Consider the following 16276-nt stretch of genomic DNA (forward strand, 5'->3'; position numbering starts at 1 on the left):
AATGCATGTTTTTTTGTTACTTTTTCAAAAAACATGATAAATTAATTGTTTAAAAAAGGGACACAGACGCTGAAGAAAAGGCTCTCCTCTCCACCTTTAGTGTGGCAGACCTGGGTTCTCAGTGGCCTTCCTAGGAGCACAGCATGGCCCGGATGGTGGCCTCATATATCCAAAAGGGCCAGGTTTAGGAAGGGATCACTGGCCCAAGAATTTGCTACCACAGCGGCACACAGTGGGCAAGGAGGCAGCACATCCCAAATTAATGCTATTTTACAAGCTATCGCAGCTGTGCTGTTTCTTTTAGTTGCCTCCATGTTTTCAAATGGGAGGATGATAAAAGTAACTACATTGGGAGTTGTCTGGTTCAGTAAATATGAGTATCCTACTGTGGGCCCAGGTTCTGCAGTTTCAGTCTCTTCATTCATGAAACGTCTGTCCAAGGTGGTGGTGGGTCAAGGGCAGAAGGGATAGGGTGTGTCAACAAGTAAGTGAGTAAACGCTTGGTAAATAGTGTTTATTTCAACAGTAAATCAAACATTGAAAACAGTAATAAAAAAAAAAAGGTGGAGGGAAGGCACAAAGATTAATTGGAAATTTAAAAATGAACCTTCTTTGAGTTACCTGGAGAGAAAAATGAGAAAGATCCAGCTAGGAGGTCACTGACATCCCCTTTCCAAGTCCTACTACATACCTCCACTGTATCTCTTTTACTTATTGGACAATATCCTACTAAGTCATTAAAAAAATCAATTTAAAACAGAAATGTGGGTTAATATCATAATATTGATATCAATATACCTACTAAATAAAATTGTGTAGAAATCCCAACTTTATCATCATCCTAACTTTACAGTCATAGAGAGAAGGCATTTTTCTTTTTGCAAAAGACTCTTCTGAGAGCTCCCTTCATGTCTCTGTTCCTCAGGCTGTAGATGAAGGGGTTCAGCATGGGGGCCACCACAGTGTACATCATAGACATGACAGTCTCCTTAATGGTGGAATTATTAGCTGATGGGCATAAATAGAGACCAATAATTGTCCCATAGAAGAGAGACACCACAGTGAGGTGGGAGCCACAGGTGGAGAAAGCCTTGCAGATGCCCTTGGCAGAAGGGACCTTGAGGATGGAGGACACGATTCGTGCATAAGACATGATGATGAGTAGGAATGGGATGACGATAATGAGCCCTCCGACGAAAAATATCACCAGCTCATTCACTCGAGTGTCAGAGCAGGACAGCTTCAGAAGAGCAGACGAATCACAGAAAAAGTGGGGGATCACATTGTCTTCACAGAAATGCAGCCTGGCCATGAGCAGGGTGTGTAACATGGCATGGAATGTGGTCAGTATCCAGGGCAGCACCACCAGGGAGAGACAGAGCCTGGGGCCCATGATGGCGGTGTAGTGCAGGGGGAAGCAGATGGCCACGTAGCGGTCATAGGCCATGGCCACAAGGAGGAAGTCCTCCAGGTCTGCAAAGAACAGGAAGAAGTACATTTGTGTCAGGCAGCCAGCATAGGGGATGGACAGGTCTTGGCTCTGCATATTCTGCAGCAGTTTGGGCATTGTGACAGAGGAGAAGCAGAGGTCAGAGAAAGACAGGTTACTGAGAAACAAATACATGGGTGAGTGGAGGTGGGGGTCCAGGCAAATGAGGACGAGGATGAGAAGGTTTCCCAGGACGGTGGTAACATACATGGCCAGGAACAGGGCGTAGAACAGGTTCTGATGCTCTGACTTGATGGGCAGGAGAAACTCTGAGACAGTAGTTTGATTCCTTCCTGTCATGTTCTGTTTCCAGTATCTTTAAGAAGAAATAATAGTGCCCTTGAAAACCTGAATTTCAGAATGAACTTATTGCTATGATAAACTGGTTCTTAGGTGCTTTGTAAAGCTTTTTTATATTTTTCTCATCACCATCATTACAATTTTTACAGGACCCCAATTCTCTATAATCAGAATCTCTATCTTTGGAAATGACTTATTTTCTTCATTTCTCTTTAACATGAAACAATATTCCAACTTTCCTAAAACATTCTTACCCCTTGGCTTCTGAAACACATAATACATTGGTTTTTCCCACACGTGCCTGGTCAGACATCCTCAGTACTCTACTGGCTTCTCTTTTGTCTCTATCTTCAACTTGATTGATGTTCCAGGGTTTTTCCTAAACACTGTTCTCTTATAATTGTATATACCATAAGAAAAGGGCTTCCCAGGTGGTGCTAGTGGTCAAGAACCTACCTGCCAATGCAGAGACAGTGGAGCCTCGCAGGTTATAGTCCATGGGCTTTCAATGTTGGAGCAGATTGCAGAGAATTAGCACGCTTGCACCAAGAAAACCTCATCTACTTCAATGGTTTGATTATCTTAGACTTCTGTTGTAGAAGTCTTTCTAACTCGTAGAAGAAGATAGTCAATTGCTTGAATATTATCTCTCCTTGGATGTATTACAGGCATCTTCAGTTAAACAGATTCCAAAAGAAACACACAATATTCTTTTGTGCCTCTCCCGATTCCCTCCTCCTCAGGTCTTCCATATCCCAGAAAAAGACTTCCAGGTTATCCAGATTAAAACATGAAAGTCTTCTTTCATTTCCTCCTTTCCATTATCAATACCCAACATCTGTCAACAAGATCTAGAGATTCTTTCTCCTTCATTCAGTCCTTATCCAAACTGTCACCACCTTAGATCAGTTTGACATCACGTCTTATTTATACTATTGGAACCATGTTTTAAAAAATGTCATTGGAATATAGTTGATTTACAACATTGTGCCAGTTTCAGGTGTACAGCAAAGTGAATCAGGTGCGTGTGTGTGTGTGTTTCCAACTCTTCGAAGCCCCATGGACTGCAGCCTGGCAGACTCCTCTGACCATGGAATTTTCCAAGCAAGAATACTGGAGTGGGTTGCCATTTCCTACTGCTGGGGATCTTCCTGACTCAGGCATCAAACCCACATATCTTGTGTCCCCTGCACTGGCAGGCAGAATCAGTTATATCTATACATACATCCACTCTTCTTAAAATTATTTTCCCATATAGGCCATTACAGAGTATTGAGTATAGTTCCCTGGGTTTTACAGTAGGTTCTTATTAGTTATCCATTTTATATATAGTAGGGTGTATATGTCAATCTTAATCTTTGGAACAGCCTCTTAATTCATCTCCCTACTTCCATACTTGAAATCCATCAGTATCCTTCATCACAGTAGGCATTTGAAGATGAAGAACGGGTAACCGTTCTCCATAAAGTCTTTGTGGATTCCCATTGCTCTTCACATAAAGGCAAATTCCTTTCAAAAGGTGACTCATGACCTCACCCTTGCCTAAGTCTGAAACTTCATCTGGCCCTGCAAATGTGCTCACATTTCCCTCTGCAGCAAAGCTGGACTTAAACACAACACTCTTGCTCCAGCACTTTGCACTCACTGTTCCTCTTCCCTAGAGTTCTCTCCCTGCTGCTCCCTCTTCCCATGGCTTCCCGTATTTCTCCTTCACATACATTTCATGTCATCTGCCCTGCAAACCTTCCCTAGCTCCCCCAGACCAGAGGAGAATGCACTGCTATGTTTCCAAGCGTCCCCACAGCACTGCATGACAATGGGATCATTTCTCTATAGCTGCCTTCTTCACTGGATTATAAACTCCACGCAGGAAAGGCTCATGTCTGCCTTCACAGCTGCTGCAGAGTCAGCACATGGCCCAGTGCCTGGATACAGGTGGTGTTTCATAAATATCCACTGGTTGTGCTTCAGGTTGCGATGTGCATTCCTCCAACTTTAAAGCCAGCAAAACTCCTTTTAAGTTAGAATCACTAGTCTTACTAACCCCTCTCAGGACAGAAACTCACTACTCTCAACCATTTAGCACTAAATTTGACCCTGTATTACAACATGTGTGGAGCAATGTTGTCCCTGTAGTATTTGTTCTCGAACCTCAAACACACTATGTGCTCAGTCCCTTAGTTGTATCCAGTTCTTTGTGATCCCATGGACTGTAGCCCACAAGGCTCCTCTGTCTGTGGGATTTCTTTCCCAGGCAAGAATACTGGAGCGGGTTGCCATTTCCTGCTCCAGGGGAATGTTCCCGACCCACGGATTGAACCCGTGTCTCCTGCATCTCTTGCACTGGCAGGCAGATTCTTTACCACTGAACTACCTGAGAAGCCCTTTCAAACACACTACTATTATACTAATACAGATGATATAGGTAATAGAGATACATGCACATATATGGATAGATGTAGATAAAATTCTCTATTGGATCTGTTTCTCTGGAGAAGCCTAACACTCCTCAGTGCACCTCAAGGTATAAAAACTGGCACCCATTAGACGTGGGAAGCTCCTTTATTAAAGACATAACTGAATCCAACAGCTGGGATTTCACCCCTTGATGCTGGCTCATCTGGCCACGTCAATAGGTTTTATACATGGATATTACATAAAGACACAACACTAGGAAGAAACACTTGTTCCTCAGAATTTTGTTCCCTGGCAAATGAGCAGGACTTCATTTGTGTGACTGGGGATTACATTTGTATTAAGAGTGTGACTAGCGATCACTAACCAGAGACAGGACTTGGGGATGTTGTCATTGATGGTGCCATGAGCCTCTCACCTTCTTCAGTAAGTAGTTCTCAGCCAGAATTGCACTTAAGTAAATCTAGGGCAATGCTTCTAAAATTTAATATCCCTGAAAAATCCCCCAGGAGTGCTAGTAAAACACTGATTTTGATATAGTAGGCCTGCTTCTTCACTCTAATCAGCACCCAGGTAATGCCCATGCTGTAGTCCATGGGCTTCACAGTGAGTAGGAAGAATACATGATGCTTTTAAAAACAAAGATCACTGGACCCCTCAGATAAATATAATCACAATCTTTGAGAGGAAGTCCATACAGAGTTTTTTGAAGCTCCAAGGTGATTCTAAAATAAAACAAGGGTTCAGAAGTATGGCATTAGTGCCTACCTTAAAAGTTATTAGTATACTGAAACTACACAATGCTGTAGGAATAAATGATATGGTAAGTAATACATAAGAATGCTATTATTAATAAAAAATAGATTAAATGAGTGAACATTAGTAAAAACTTCTCCAGTGTAGTGAAATTTGGGGAAGTAGAGAGGTGGAAAAGAAAAGCATCACTGTACTTGAAAAACTCTCCTACTGAACACCATTCAACCTGGGAAATCAAGACCCCCAGGTTGGAAGAACCCTAAATGACCAGCTCATTCGCCTTCTGCCCAACTTACCCAGTGTGTGAGGGTGACTCCAGGATCCTGACCTGAGATCCTGCTCTACTTTATCCACTAAAGCATGTGAGATATCAGTCTCTGTAGACATCACCTGTGTCTGAAACTTCCTTTGCCACATCTCCCATTCTGTACATCCTCGGGCCTAAGGGGCCCTGGATCCCAGAGGAGTCTGGATCCTGGAGGAACTCATTAAAGTCAAAGTAATTAGCCAAGGCCTCCCTAGGACACCACCTCCCATGGTGGCTCAGATGGTAAAGAATCTGCCTTCAGTGCAGGAGACGCAGGTTCAATCCCTGGAGAACGGAATGGCAATGCACTCCAGTACTCTTACCTGGAAAAATCCCATGGACAGAGGAACCTGGTGGGCTATCATCCATAGGGTCACAAAGAGTCAGACATGACTTAGCAACTAACACTTTCACTTTCTCTAGGACAAATGCTCTCAGGGTCGTGGAGCAGCGACTGATTACAATCACTGATCACCCCTGACTATTCTTTGGGGGAAGGTGAAGATGGAGAGAAGCTCATACATGAAAGCTTAATCACTGCCTGTTTAGGGAATGGACATGGGACACTTGTGGAGGGAGCCTACACTTTGGGAGGTAAGAGAGGATGGTTCGTGAAGTCATAAAACAAGCAGGAACCCTACTGTGAGTATCCTAAAATATCTGAGGAGTGTAGCAGATGGTTTTCTGTGGGCAACAAGAAGCCATCAGTGGTTAGGGCAAAGTGTCAAAAAAGACGCATATTTTGGAAAGAGTCTCAAGGTGGCAGCATCTCTCAATACAACACCATTTTCCAAGAATCACCTGCAGCTAACAATAAGTAGATATCTCTGACACACCTATATGCAGATAAATAGAAAGTGCTAGAATAAGAAAAAAGATAAACTCTCCCTGGCCATGTTCAATTCTTTCTCAAGCCAAGACATTAAAGAAAATCCAGTTTGAATCCTGTTGAGATACTTCTGCCTTCTTGCCTCTGTGAGAAAACATGAATAGCACCTGCAACCACCATCATCTCTGCATGTGTGTACATGGTCAGTCGCTCAGTCATGTCTGACACTTTGTGACGCCATGGACCATAGTCCCGGAAAAGGCAATGGCACTCCTCTCCAATACTCTTGCCTGGAAACTCCCATGGACAGAGGAGCCTGGTAGGCTGCAGTCCATGGGGTCACAAAGAGTCGGCCACAACTGAGCAACTTCACTTTCACTTTTCACTTTCATGCATTGGAGAAGGAAATGGCAACCCACTCCAGTGTTCTTGCCTGGAGAACCCCAGGGATGGGGGAGCCTGTTGGGCTGCCGTCTATGGGGTCGCACAGAGTCGGACACGACTGAAGAGACTTAGCAGCAGCAGCAGCAGCAGCAAGACCATAGTCTACCAGCCTCCTCTGTCTAAGGAATCTTTCAGGCAAGAATACTGGAGTGAGTTGCCATTTCCTACTCTAGGGGGTCTTCCTGACCCAGGGATTGAACCCACATCTCCTACAATGGCAGGTGGTTTGTTTATCATTGCACCACCTGTATAGCCCAACATCATCTCTAATACTCCCCAAATGTGTCAGAATATCTCTTAGTTTCCAGCTCTTCCTTATGCACCATTAACTATGGCCACGAAGCCATAACACCTTCTTTCACCACCCGTTCTGTGCTCTCCTCGGCCACCATCTCAGCTGTATGGCGTTCTCACATGATCACATAATGCAAATCTTCATTCCTAGTGAATCAGCATCTTCACTGGTCTTGCCTTATCAACTTGTTTTAGTTTTATTGATATTTATTTTTAAATAGAAAATACTAAGTGGCACTCAGAGAATTCCCTAGAATTGCAGACATGGTCCTTTCTGACCCAGTTGTATGGAGAAACCCAGTTGTGAATGTCTTTGCACATTCGTTTTTGCACATTCTAATTTATAGCACCAACCCAGGCTCAGGTAATGTTAATCTTTGCATATGGGTTCTCATAAGCGACTTCCCTGGTGGCTCAGATGGTAAAGCGTCTGCCTACAATGTGGGAGACCCGGGTTCAATCCTTGGGTCAGGAAGATCCCCTGGAGAAGGCAATGGCAGCCCACTCTAGTACTTTTGCCTGGAAAATCCCATGGACAGAGGAGCCTGGTAGGCTGCAGTCCATGGGGTCGCTAGGAGTCGGACATGACTGAGCAACTTCACTTTGACTTTTCACTTTCATGCATTGGAGAAGGAAATGGCAACCCACTCCAGTGTTCTTGCCTGGAGAATCCCAGGGATGGGGGAGCCTGGTGGGCTGCCGTCTATGGGGTTGCACAGAGTTGGACATGACTGAGCAACTTCATCTTTCTTTCACATAAGGACCACAAAATGTCCAGGTGATTTGTTCAACTTCCAGTTTATGAAACCACTGTTACATCCCTCGGTAGAAGCAGTCCTCCCTTGAGACCTACATGAGACACTTCTTGCACATCTTCAATTCTCTCAGCTTCATCTCCTCTCCCAGACATGGCTTAGTAACCAGCTCTGCACTGGCTTCAGCAAGCTTTAGTAGTGCAACCTGATGGCACCTCGCCTCCATTCTGTTCCACATGGTTCAAGCTTCCTGCTGTGGGATTTCTCTGACTCCATGAAACGCAGTGTCATGGGAAACCATCTCAGTATTTATACTAGTATTTAAGCAAATGATCCATCAAGAATGAACTGGTTTTGTTAACATGAGGTGTGGATTGAAGTTTGTTTTTTCACATGGAAATCCAAGTTCTCTAGCATCATTGGCTGACAAGACTGTTTTCTACTGAATTGTCTTTGCACATTTGTCAGTGATCAATGAATGGTGCATGATTGAGTCTAGTTTTTGGATTCTATAAGGTATTCTATACTCTCTATATTGATCCGTATTTCTCTAATGCCACCATTTTTAATCTTTTAGCCATAGTAAATTTACTTTTTTGGTTTCTTTGCCTTTACATGTGTATTTTGTAACCTTATTGTCCATTTATACCACAAAAAATCCTCTGGAATTTAACTGAAATGTGTTGAATCTCTAGATCGGTTTCAGGAGAACATCTTAACAACGTCGAGTCTTTCATTCCATGAACATGTTGTATCTATCAGTTTCTTCAGTTCTCAATGAGTTTTTAATCAGAGTTTTGTGATTTCAAGATATAGACCTTGTATATATTGTGTATGATTTATATCCGAGCATTTAAAGTTCTGGTGCTATTATATCAATAAGATGTACTTTAAAAATACAATGAGGAAGGACAGTCTCTTCAATAAATGGCACTGGGGAACTGAAAATGCAATAGAATTTAACTCAAATGTGTTAATGCTTGAACTAAGACCTAAAACTAAAAAAACTCCTAGAAGAAACATAGGCAGTAAAGTTTTGACATAGGTCTTGGTGACTATTCTTTGAATATGACACCAAAGACATAAGCAACAAAAACAGAAATAAATGGGAATGACCTCAAACTAAAAAACTTCTGCATAGCAAAAAAAAAAAAAAAACCACCAGCAAAATGCAAAGGCAACACACCTAATGGGAGCAAATATTTGCAAATCATATACCTGATAAAGGGTTAATATACAAAATATATTTTTATAAAACTCTTATAACTCAAAGTAAAAAAACAAAAATCTCATTAAAAATGTTCGGAGGATAGGGACAGTTTTGCAAAGAAGACATACAGATGGCCAACAGGCACATGAAAAGATGTTCAACATTGCTAATTATTAGTGATAAGCAAGTCAAACTGCAATGAGATATCCCCTCATACCTATCAGATTGGGCTGTCATCAAAAAGAACACAAATAAAAATGTTGGAGAAGATGTGGAGAAAGGGAACCCTTTTACACTGTTGGTAGAATGTAAATTGGTGCAGCCACTGTGGAAAACAGTATGGAGGTTCATAAAAAAAATAAAAATAGAACTGCCATATGACCCAGCAATTCCACTCCTGGATATATATCTGGAAAAAAAAAACAAAAATACTAATTCAAAAAGATACATGCACCCAGGTTCATAGCAGCACTGTTTACAATAGCCATGATGTGGAAGAAACACAAATGTCCATCAACAGATAAACGGATAAAGAAGCTATGATGTATACATGCAATGGAACATCATTCAGCATTAAAAAGCACACAATTCTGCCATTTGCAGCAATGTGGATGGACCTAAAGAATATTATGCCTATTGAAATAAGTCAGACAAAGACCAATACTATATAATGTCACTTACATGTGAAATTCAATATATATACAAAACAGAAACAGACTCACAGATATAGACAACAAACTAGTGGGATATTGATCTGCACTTTTCGTATAATGTATAATCATAATCAGGGCCACTGTGACAGTTCTCAAAAAAAAAAAAAAAGAACTACCACATGACCCAGCAATCCCAATTCTGGGTATATACCCAAAGGAAATGACATGAGGAATATGATGTGATACCCACTCTTCATCATTCACGTCAACAATATTCACAATAGCCAAGATATGGAGAAAATTCATATGTCTATTAACCAAGAAATGGATAGAGAGAATGTGGTATATGCATATAATGGAATATCACTCAGTCTTTAAAAAAAAATATTCGAATTGGCTGACTATGTGGATGAGCCTACAGGACATGGCACTAAGTGAAATAACCCACTAACAGAAGGACAAGGACTGAATGATTCCGTTTTAGATGTGAGTTATCACAATAGTTATATTCATAGAAGAGAGAACAGAATGGTGGTTGTCAGGAGCTGGGATGAAGAGAAAATAGAAAGCTGATTTTTTTATGGGCATGAAATTTCTGTTATATAAAATGAGTAAGCAGTAAAATATAAGATAGTACCTATAGTTAACAATATGGTGTTGTACATGCTTAAACACATGCAGAGGAGAGAAGTCATGCTCAAAAAAAGTGATATTTATTTTATCAGTAAATTAAACATTGGAAGCAGTTTTTTAAAGGGGGGTGACACAATGATTAACTGGAAGTTTAAAAATAATTCTTCTTAGGGTCACCTGAAGAGAAAAAAAGAGGAAGACTTGTAGGTCATGGACATCCCCTTTCCAAGTCCAACTACAAACCTCCACTTTATCTCTTTTACTTATTGGACAATATCTTATTATGAAATTGTAACAAAAAGATTATTGAAAAAAGTTATGGTTAATATCCCAACATTAATATCAACACATCTACTGGATAAAATTATGTAGACATTTACCATTATAAATTTTACCAACTTTACCATCATAGAAAGAAATGAAATTTCTTTTTACAAAAGACTCTTCCCAGAGCTCCCTTCATGTCTCTGTTCCTCAGGCTATAGATGAAGGGGTTCAGCATGGGGGTCACCACAGTGTACATCATAGCCATCACAGTCTCCTTAACAGTAGAATTATTAGCTGATGGACATAAGTAGAGACCAATAATTGTCCCATAAAACAGGGACACCACAGTGAGGTGGGAGCCACAGGTGGAGAAGGCTTTGCAGATGCCCTTAACAGAGGGGACCTTAAGGATAGAGAAAATAATTCGTGCATAAGACATGATGATGAGTAGGAATGGCAGGACAATAATGAGCCCTCCAACGACAAATATCACCAGCTCATTCACTCGAGTGTCAGAGCAGGACAGCTTCAGAAGAGCAGACATGTCACAGAAAAAGTGGGGGATCACATTGTCTGCACAAAAACACAGTCTGGCCATGAGCAGGGTGTATAACATGGCAGGGACCGTGGTCAGCACCCAGGACAGCACCACCAGGAAGGAACAGAGCCTGGGGCCCATGATGGCGGTGTAGTGCAGGGGGAAGCAGATGGCCACATAGCGGTCATAGGCCATGGCCACAAGGAGGAAGTCCTCCAGGTCTGCAAAGAACAGGAAGAAGTACATTTGTGTCAGGCAGCCAGCATAAGAGATGGACGGGTCTTGGCTCTGCATGTCCTGTAGCAATTTGGGCATTGTGACAGAGGAGAAGCAGAGGTCAGAGAAAGACAGGTTACTGAGAAACAAATACATGGGTGTGTGGAGGTGGGGGTCCAGGCAAATGAGGATGATGATGAGAAGGTTCCCCAGGATGGTGGTAACGTACATGGCCAGGAACAGGACATAGAACAGGTTTTGATGTTCTGACTCAATGGGCAGTCCCAGTAGAAGGAACTCTGAGACAACATTTTGATTCCATCCTGTCATGCTCTGTCTCCAGTACCTTTAGGAAGGAATAACAACGCCCATGAAAACTTGAATTTCAAAATGAACATATTTCTATGATATATGGGCCACTAGATGCTTTGCAAAAATACTTTATATCATTCTCGTCACAATAATTACAATCTTTACAGGACTCCAAATCTCTGTAATCAGAATCTCCATGATTGGAAATGATTTATTGTCTTCACATTGCTTTAAAATGTAGCAATATTCCAGATTTTTTAAAGCACACTCTTATCCTCTAGGTCCTGAGACACATGATGTACAGGTTTTTCTTCTTACCCTCCACTAACTGTAATTGGCTTCTGTTTTGTCAATGTTTTCAAGATGATTGATGCTCCAAGGCTTTTCCTTTTTACCTTTTCCTTTGGAAAAGATAAACTACCTGTAATAATTCTATATATACCATGAAGGAAAACTCATCTACTCCAATGGGTTTGATGATTATTTGAGCTTTAGTTGCAAATGTCTCTTTAACCTATGAAAGAAGATATTCAGTTGCCTAACTGCTATCTTCCCTTGGACATTACACCCTAATTTTCAGCAAAGAAACTCATGATATCTCCTTAAGTCGCCCAGTCCAACTCTTTGCGACCCCATGGACTGCAATCTACTAGGCTCCTTCGTCCATGGGATTTTCTAGGCAAGAGTACTGCACTGGGCTGCCATTTCCTTCTCCAGAGGATCTTCCCAACCCAGGGATCAAACCCAGTTCTCCTGCACTGCAGACAGAAGCTTTACCGCCTGAGCCGCCAGGGAAGCCCTTGCCCATGCTCCAATGTCTCCTTGCCACTTCCTCAATTCCCTTCTCCTTTAGCTTCTCATATTTCAGTAAAAGGGAATCCAGGTACTCCACAACCCGAAAGTTTTCTTTCATTCCGTCCTTTGGTCATTATCAGCTTCCTGTGGGTATGTCCTACAGATCCACCACTTGATTCTCCTACCCGTTCAGATACTCCCATTAGCCACTCTCAATACCCTTGATCTGGTGACATCATGTCCTCTCTCTACCGTTGGGATGGCCTCTTAACTCGTCTGCTTGCTTCCAAGATTGAACCCTTCTTTGGTATCCTTTGATCACACTGTTAATAGAATGGTAGACTACCCATAGGAAAGGCCATGTCTGCCGATACGACTGCAGCAGTGCTTGCAGCTGGCAGAGTGTCTGGACGTGGTTGATGTATCATAACACTCATTGGTTGTGCTTCCAGCTGAAACATGCATTCTTCCAACTTGAAAGACCACAAACTCCTTCTAAATTAGGACTTTGCTGTCTATTCCTACTAAATCCTCCCAGAACCAGAAGTACTAGATTCAACTCCTAGTGCCAGCCCTTTGGCACTGAATTTGACACTGCATTACTGAATTTATGGATGTAATTTGTCCCCTTGGAACATGTCTCCACACAAGATACACTATTTTTTTCACCATTACAGAGGATATAAATAGAGGTATTTATCTATATAGATAAAATAAACATAGGTATAGATGTACTTTCCAAATGGTTCATTTTCTTTCAAGAATCCTGATTAATCCATCTCAGCATGCCAAAAGCTGGCAAAATGAAAAAAAAAAGCAAAGGAGAAACATCATTAGATGTGGGAAGCTCCTTCATGAAAGACGTAACTGAATCCAACATCTGGGATTTCACTCCCTGATGCAGGTTGATCCAGCCATGTCAACAGGTTTTACACATGGATATAGATACCGGCATCACAGTGGGATGTTGTCACTGGTGATGCCATGAGCCTCTCACTTTCTTCACTCGTTAAGTCAGTAGTTCTCAGACTGGACTTCATTTAAGGCAACATAATGCAGTGATTCTAAAATTTGATAACCCATTAAAATTCCCTGGGAGTTCTGATAAACCCTGATTTTGATATAGTAACTCTGTGCCTGCATTTTTTTTTTGGTAAATAATAATAACTTTATTATGGCCTAATGCTTCTGCAATTTAATCAGCATCCAGCTAATGCCCATACCGCAGTCCATGGACTACACAGTGAGTAGCAAGGATATCTGATACATTTTAAAAATAAAGATTACTGAAGCCCTCAGATAAATTTAACCACGATTTTTTACTGGAATATAATTGCTTCAGTCCATGCCATTGTGAGGAGTCAGACACGACTTGGAGACTGAAAAACAATATAATTGCTTCACAATATTGTGTCAGTTTCTGCTGTGCAACATCCATACAAAATTTTCTAAAGCTCCAAAGTGATTCTAATATAAAATAGGGGTTCAGAACTATGATATTAATGTCTAGAATGAGCCATCAGTATGCTGAAATTATTCAATATCGTGGGAATAAATAATATGGTGAGTAATACACAAGAACATTGTCAGTAATGAAAGCAGATTATAACTGGTGGAATATCAATAAACATTTCTCAAACGTAGTGAAATTTTAGGAGGGAGAGAGGTGGAAAAGAGGAGCATTACCATACCTGCAAAATTCTCCTGCAGAACATCACACAACCTGGGAAACCAAGACCCTCAAGTTGGAAGGTTTCTAAGGGGATTAGCTCATTCACCCTCTGCCCAACTTACCTAGTGTTTGAGGGTGACTCCAGGACCATGACCTGAGATTCTGCTCCCCTTTATTCACTAAACCATGTAAAATATCATCCTCTGCAGTCATCACCTGTGTCTGAAACCTCCCTTCTCACATCTCCCATTCTGCACATCCTCGGGCCTAAGGGGCCATGGATCCCAGAGGAGTCTGGATCCTGGAGGGATTTATTAAAGACAAAGCAATTACCCAGGACCTCTCTAGGACCAATGCTCTCAGGATCCAGGAGCAGTGACTGATTACAATCACTGATCACACCTGACAATGCCTTGAGGGAAATTGAGGATGCAGAGCTCTGCAGGAAAGCCTAACCACTGCCTCTTTAGGGAATGGACAGCAGACCTTTGTGGTTGGAGCCCACGGGTGGAAAGTAAAAGAGGATGGTTGGTGAAGCCATACTGCTGCTGCTGCTGCTAAGTCGCTTCAGTCGTATCTGACTCTGTGCGACCCCATAGACGGCAGCCCAACCAGGCTCCCCCGTCCCTGGGATTCTCCAGGCAAGAACACTGGAGTGGGTTGCCATTTCCTTCTCCAATGCGTGAAAGTGAAAAGTGAAAGGGAAGTCGCTCAGTCGTGTCCAACTCTTAGCGACCCTGTGGACTGTAGCCCACCAGGCTCCTCTGTCCATGGGATTTTCCAGGCAAGAGTACTGGAGTGGGGTGCCATTGCCTTCTCCAGAAGCCATACTAGGAATATCCTAAAAATCTGCAGTGTGTAATAGGATGTTTTTGGTGGGCAACAAGAAGCCTTCAGTGGTTTGAGTAAAGTGTCAAGAAAGATGCACATTTTGTTTTGGTTTGGGGGCCATGTTGGGCAGCATGTGGGATCTTAGTCCCTTGACCAGCGATCAAACCCATGCCCTGTGATGTGGAAGCACAGAGTCTTAACCACAGGAACACCTGGAAGTCCCCAAGACACATATTTTGGAAAGATTCTCAGGATGGCAAAATCTCTCAGTAAAACGCCATTTCCCATAAACCACCTGACGCTAACTAGGAGTAGCTATCTATGACACAACTATATGCAGATATATAGAAAGTACTAGAATTAGAGACAAGAGAAACTCTCCTTGATCATATTCCACTCTTCCTCAAGCCAAGATGAAGAAGAAAACCCAGTTTGAATCGCACTGAAGTACTTCAGCCTTCTTACCTCTGTGGGAAAACATTACTGACACCCGCCACTTCCATTGTCTCTGATACTCCCCAAATGTGTCAGAACAGCTCCTGGTCTCCAGCTCTTCCTGCTGCTGCAGCTCTCTATGGCCACAAAGCCATAATGAGCTATTTTCTGGCTGTGCTCTGTCTTCGTTGCTGTGTGTCGCCTTCTCTATGGTTGCGGAGAATGGGGGCCACTCTGTAGTGGTGGTGCATTCTCTTCTCATTGCGGTGGCCTCTCTTCTTGCAGAGCACAGGCTCTTGGCACACAAGCTTAAGTAATCGTGGCACATGGGCATGAAGAGGTGCCTGGTGAGCTAAAGTCCATGGGGTCCCAGGAGAGTCAGACATAACTTAGCAACTGAACAACAAAGACTAAACTATTGCAGCAAAGGAGACAGAAAGCGCACTTGAGGTTCAGGGCAGGTCAAGAAGGCACTGGAGACATGAAAATAAATCAGAGGAGACAAGGTGAATGACAGAATAATGGAACCCTTTTCTCATGAAGAGATAAGTAAATATCTATATTCAGCAGTGAAAAGTCTAGTTTAGCAGAGGTAAGCAGGGGAGTGAGAATTTTGAATTTTACAGTACTGACTTCGAGGACAGAGTATTATTTAAAGATGGTTTTGGTTATTTTTTACGAAACAAAACAAAATAAAACAAAAGATAAATTGTTTAAAAAAGGGACACAGATGCTGAAGAAAAGGCTCCACTCTCCACCTCTTTATGTGGCAGATCTGGGTTCTCAGTGGCCTTTCTAGGAGCATAGCATGGCCTGGAGGGTGGCCTCACACATCCGGAAGGGCCAGCTTTAGGAAGGGACCACTGGCCCAAGAATTTGGTGCCATAGCAGCATGCAGTCAGCCAAGGACGCGGCGCAACCCAAATTAAAGTTATTTTACAAGCTATCATGGCTATGCTGTTTCTTAGTCTCCTCCATATTTTCAGGGCTTCCCTGGTGGCTCAGATGGTAAAGAATCCCCCTGCAATGCAGGAGACACAAGAGATCCAGGTTCGATCCCTGGGTCAAAAAGACCTCTTGAGGAAGAAATGGCAGCAGCCCACTCCAGTATCCTTGCTGGAGAAT

General features: G+C 42.3%; 2 protein-coding genes across 2 annotated transcripts; both read right to left on the bottom strand.

Annotated features, from left to right (window-relative positions):
- Positions 1-853: 853 nt before the first annotated feature.
- LOC138414660 (olfactory receptor 1E2-like) lies at positions 854-1789 on the bottom strand. The gene has a single exon (XM_069542394.1). It carries the CDS (start codon positions 1787-1789, stop codon positions 854-856), a length of 936 nt encoding a protein of 311 aa, XP_069398495.1.
- Positions 1790-10491: 8702 nt separating this feature from the next.
- Positions 10492-11436, bottom strand: LOC138414661 (olfactory receptor 1E2-like). The gene has a single exon (XM_069542395.1). The coding sequence runs from the start codon at positions 11434-11436 to the stop codon at positions 10492-10494; it is 945 nt and encodes a 314-aa protein (XP_069398496.1).
- Between the last annotated feature and the right edge of the window lie 4840 nt (positions 11437-16276).

The sequence above is a fragment of the Ovis canadensis genome, chromosome 11 (genome assembly GCF_042477335.2).
Source record: "Ovis canadensis isolate MfBH-ARS-UI-01 breed Bighorn chromosome 11, ARS-UI_OviCan_v2, whole genome shotgun sequence".
Lineage (NCBI taxonomy): Eukaryota > Metazoa > Chordata > Mammalia > Artiodactyla > Bovidae > Ovis > Ovis canadensis.